The 3936-nt window shown below is 45.5% G+C and overlaps 1 protein-coding gene across 1 annotated transcript in view; it reads right to left on the bottom strand.

The window, feature by feature from the left end:
* SLC17A6 (solute carrier family 17 member 6) overlaps nt 1-3924 on the bottom strand; it is a 30084-nt gene extending 26160 nt beyond the window's left edge. The window contains exons 1-2 of the mRNA XM_005427366.3: nt 3592-3924; nt 395-647 (exon numbers count right to left, since the gene is read on the bottom strand). Of these exons, the coding sequence (XP_005427423.1) occupies nt 395-647; nt 3592-3677 (339 nt within the window). The 5' untranslated portion in view covers nt 3678-3924. The remainder of the gene's footprint in view (nt 1-394; nt 648-3591) is intronic.
* Between the last annotated feature and the right edge of the window lie 12 nt (nt 3925-3936).

The raw sequence follows: 3936 nt of genomic DNA, 5'->3' as shown, positions 1-3936 counted from the left end.
AAACCTCCCCGCCTCCTTTACGACGCGATGCACCCGCTAAGAGCCCCTTATTCGATGCCCTCCTTCTCCCATCCCCTGCTTTTATTTTAGGAGATGTCTGCGTTTTTCAAGGCTGTGTGGGAAAGGCACGGCGGGGGGCGAATTGTCCGCACAATAACAGCACAAACTGGGGCTGGGAACTGAAATGGAAAAGTAGAAATAATCGGTAGAAATTGTTTCTGCGTCAGGAACGGGATTTCCGTCCTTGGAGGGGCAGCGGCGGGGACCGGGGAGCGCCGGGCTCGGGCGGGGGAAATGCCGCGGAACCACCCAGAGCCCGTCCCGCCTGTGCCCAGGTGTGGGACTGCGAGTTGCGCTGGGGAGGACGTGGGATTTACGAGGGAGAAGTCCCCACCTCTTTTATAATTTTTCCTCCTCGGTGTATGGTGCTGTTATTGACCATATCCACGATGGCCACTCCCAAGTTGCAGCGGATCCCGAAGGAAATGCAGAATCCCAGTCCGCTCATGATGGCAATGATGTACCTCCGGGGCAGCCCGAAGCACGTACAGTCGCACAACGGGGCTTTCTTTTCGGGCACTTCCATGGGCTTCCCATCTTCCGTCAGCTCGATGGTGTCCCCGGGCTTCTGCCTCTTCTCTAGGACTCTGCCCGACACAAGAAGGGAAAGTCAAGGCCTGGCCGCCTGAAGGCACAGCAATTTCGGGGAGCTGGAAGCTTAAAATTCACCGTTCCCCTCGCTCCTTTGGCTTGGAGATTGATTTGAGGATTTATCCCTCGCTTCCCATTCACCTTCAAGTGTTCTTTGGCAGTGACCTGTGGGAGTGAGGATTAGTCATCCCCAGCTCCCCCCAGCCCTCCGCAGCAGCCCAGGGAGGAGCTCTAGCTGGGAATTGCTCATCTATCATTAAAGACTTCTGCTGAAATATGTAGGGCGCACCAAGCAGACATCATCTGTAACCACTGCAGAGGCGCCATGTTGGGCAGCCAGAGGCACAGACACAGAAAAAGGAGGTTTTTTTGTTGCCTCCTGGAGGTTTTTTGTTGCCTCCACGCTGTGCTAGAAACACCAAGGGGGTGATCTCGGTGCGCACCTCGCTCCAGGTCTGCGAACAAAAGAAATGTTAAGAGAGAAAGACGGGAGGGAGGAGCGAGGAGGAGAGGGCGATATTGCTATTTATTTTACATTTGCAAAATGGCTGTCAGTGAAAAAAAAAAAAAAAACAAAACCAAAATCAAACAGGACCGAGAGCTGGCATCGCCGGAGAAGGCTTCCCCAAAGATCTCCGTGCTCAGCTGCACGCTGGGAGCGTGTGAGCGCTCAGCAGGTTCAACCTTCCCAGAGCAGCTCTAAGCACTATCGCCTTGCCCTCACTCCCTCGGTTTTGCTTGAAAATTGTGTCTCCTAGAGAACGATCTGAAGGAATCTGAAGGTTGTTTGCAGCTATTTCCAATCAGCTGGGAAAATACCACGAAATGTGGTTTAGAACATTCAGATTTTTTAAAAAATATTTTTAAATACTCTGTCGGTAGCAAGAAAAATCAGGTTTATAGAGCAAGTATCCCATACTGAATCCCTTAATCTTCTTCTGAAATCGCTGAGATATTTAAAACCCAGAAAAGCTAACCAATTTTGTCGTCTTGAGAAGCAATTACGCGACACTCTGGACTCTACAACCGCTGCCTCCCAACTCAGCTGTAAAGTATTTTCTCACTCGGAGGAGCATCTCTTTCAGGTTAACTCATCCGGCTGATAGGGCAGTAACAATTAGCAGAATAAGGCTTAAAAGGTTATCCATGTTCTGGAGAAAATACGGGGATTTTCTCCAAAAACTACTCAGCTGAAATTCTCCTGATTTTTCTTTTTTGGGCGTGTTATTTCCATGCTTAAAGATCGCGGCATTAAGAAATGTGTTAAAGTCGTGAATAAAATAAACTACCGTGGGTTTCTGTTCAAAATTCGTTCGTGTGGATAAAGGGTAGGAGTGTTTTCTCCCTGAATGGGCGTCTTGTCTTCGGAAATAGACTGGAAATCAATGTGTAAGAGGCAAGAAAATGGTTTAGATTCTAAGAAAAATAAACAAAGTACTTAATTGCCGTGAGCTGAAAAAGATTAGCAAATCACGCCTTTGTTAGTCGAGGTGTGAATTCAAACGGAATTTTGCTGGAAAATACAAACACCGTTTCTCCATTATTCACTGTGTAACTGCAAGTAGTAGAGATAATAGTTTTATTTAAATGTTGTAGACCCTATAAGAACGAAAAAAACGTGTGTTTCCTAAATTATATTTTAAGCAATTATTCTGGATTATCCTTTTATATTATTATTAATTTTCAACTATTGAAAATGACTTAAATATAACCAAAAACCGTAGGAAATTAATTGCATTGCTGATGACTTTAATTTTGCTTTTGGCTTTTCTCAATGGTACACTTCCTATGAAAATGGAAGCCTTGATTTTGTCTGTACCACTTCACTGATATGTCCCCTTCCCTTAAAATGGCAGCAGAAGTTGTGACTCATGCTGTGAAACAGCCTGGTGTCTGTGCCCAGCACTGCCGCATAGGTATGGAAAAAAGATTTTTACGTGACCTACCCTGGGCAGACAAATCCGCAGTTACCTTATAGCTGCAATTCGGAAAAAAAAAAAACAAAACCAAAAAACCAAACAAAAATAAGAAACCAAAACTGAAACAAAACAAAAAAACCCAAACAAACAACTAAAAACGGAACCAAATTAACCAAACACCCCAAGCCAAATATTTCGGGGTAATTTCTAGCAGACGGAACAATCGAAAATTGTTGGAATTTCACAGACTGTTCTCAAACGTTGTGGAGGTCACTAAAGTCACCAGACTGCGTGGAGAACGATGTGTGAACTTTAGTGCATGCACTTCATAGGTATGCAAGAATCTGGGTTTATTTATCTGTGTGCACAGGGCTCGACGACAATAGAAATGTTCTTTACACACATAAATATAGAGGAGTGATGCTTTTGAGTTTAGCAATTGCAGCTGTATATAATTTATAGGACAAGCAGATGCTTCTAAAGGCAGATGGATAAATAATTAAACACATTCCTCTATATGTTTCAGCTTCAGGAGAAAAAAAAAATCGTTCGGATATCAATTATTTATACATCTCCATGTTTTCCTTCATCTGACGACGAATTACACAAAGGACAAGACTAATCAAAACCAGAATTTTTAAAAAATATATTTGTTAAGGGCAGGGGGCAAGATCCTGTTGGTGCATTGGGAAATTAAATGGAACAAAAATACAGGTTGCTGCTCTCTCCTGATTAGGATTTCAAGATGGGATCCTGGTTTTGTGGAAGAAAGGTGGGGTAATCTTTTGCTGCATCTTTACTGACACCATCTACGAGTCAGATAGGGAAGTTACGAGGGTGCCATATTGAGCAGCTTCAGCACTAGTTTCCAGGATCTAGATTATATCCAGCAGAATCAGAACAGCTCCCAGCCCTGCCACCGCTAACCTCAAAGCATTCCACCTCCTGCAGCAACGGGCGCTTACGGAAAGCTTCCAAATTTTTCTGGGAAGTAGGATCCTGTAAGAGATATCACTCTTACCTGTAGAGTTGACCAAGCGATTTTCCAGCAAAATTCTTCAATCCCTCCTTGCCGGGAGTCAAAATCCTTTGTTTTACCGACTCCATTCCTTTGGGGATGCTCGCCGGATAATGCTCTGCTCTGGATACGGCACCGCTACGAGCAACGATGGTTCATATTGGTTTAACCTCTTAACTTTTCGTCCTCATTCGGTGGCTATCGGTTCACCTTCGGCTAAAGGCAGAGCGAGAGGAGAGTGCGCGCGTGTGTGTGTGAGTGAGCGAGGTGGAGACGGCGTGCGGAGCCGGAGGGGGAGGGCGAGGAGCGCGCCTGTGTGCGGCAGCGACAGGGGCGGCGGGGAGGGCG

The sequence above is a fragment of the Geospiza fortis genome, unplaced genomic scaffold (genome assembly GCF_000277835.1).
Source record: "Geospiza fortis unplaced genomic scaffold, GeoFor_1.0 scaffold165, whole genome shotgun sequence".
NCBI lineage: Eukaryota > Metazoa > Chordata > Aves > Passeriformes > Thraupidae > Geospiza > Geospiza fortis.
Note: the sequence above shows the minus strand (reverse complement) of the source record. Positions and strands in the feature narration are given on the sequence as shown.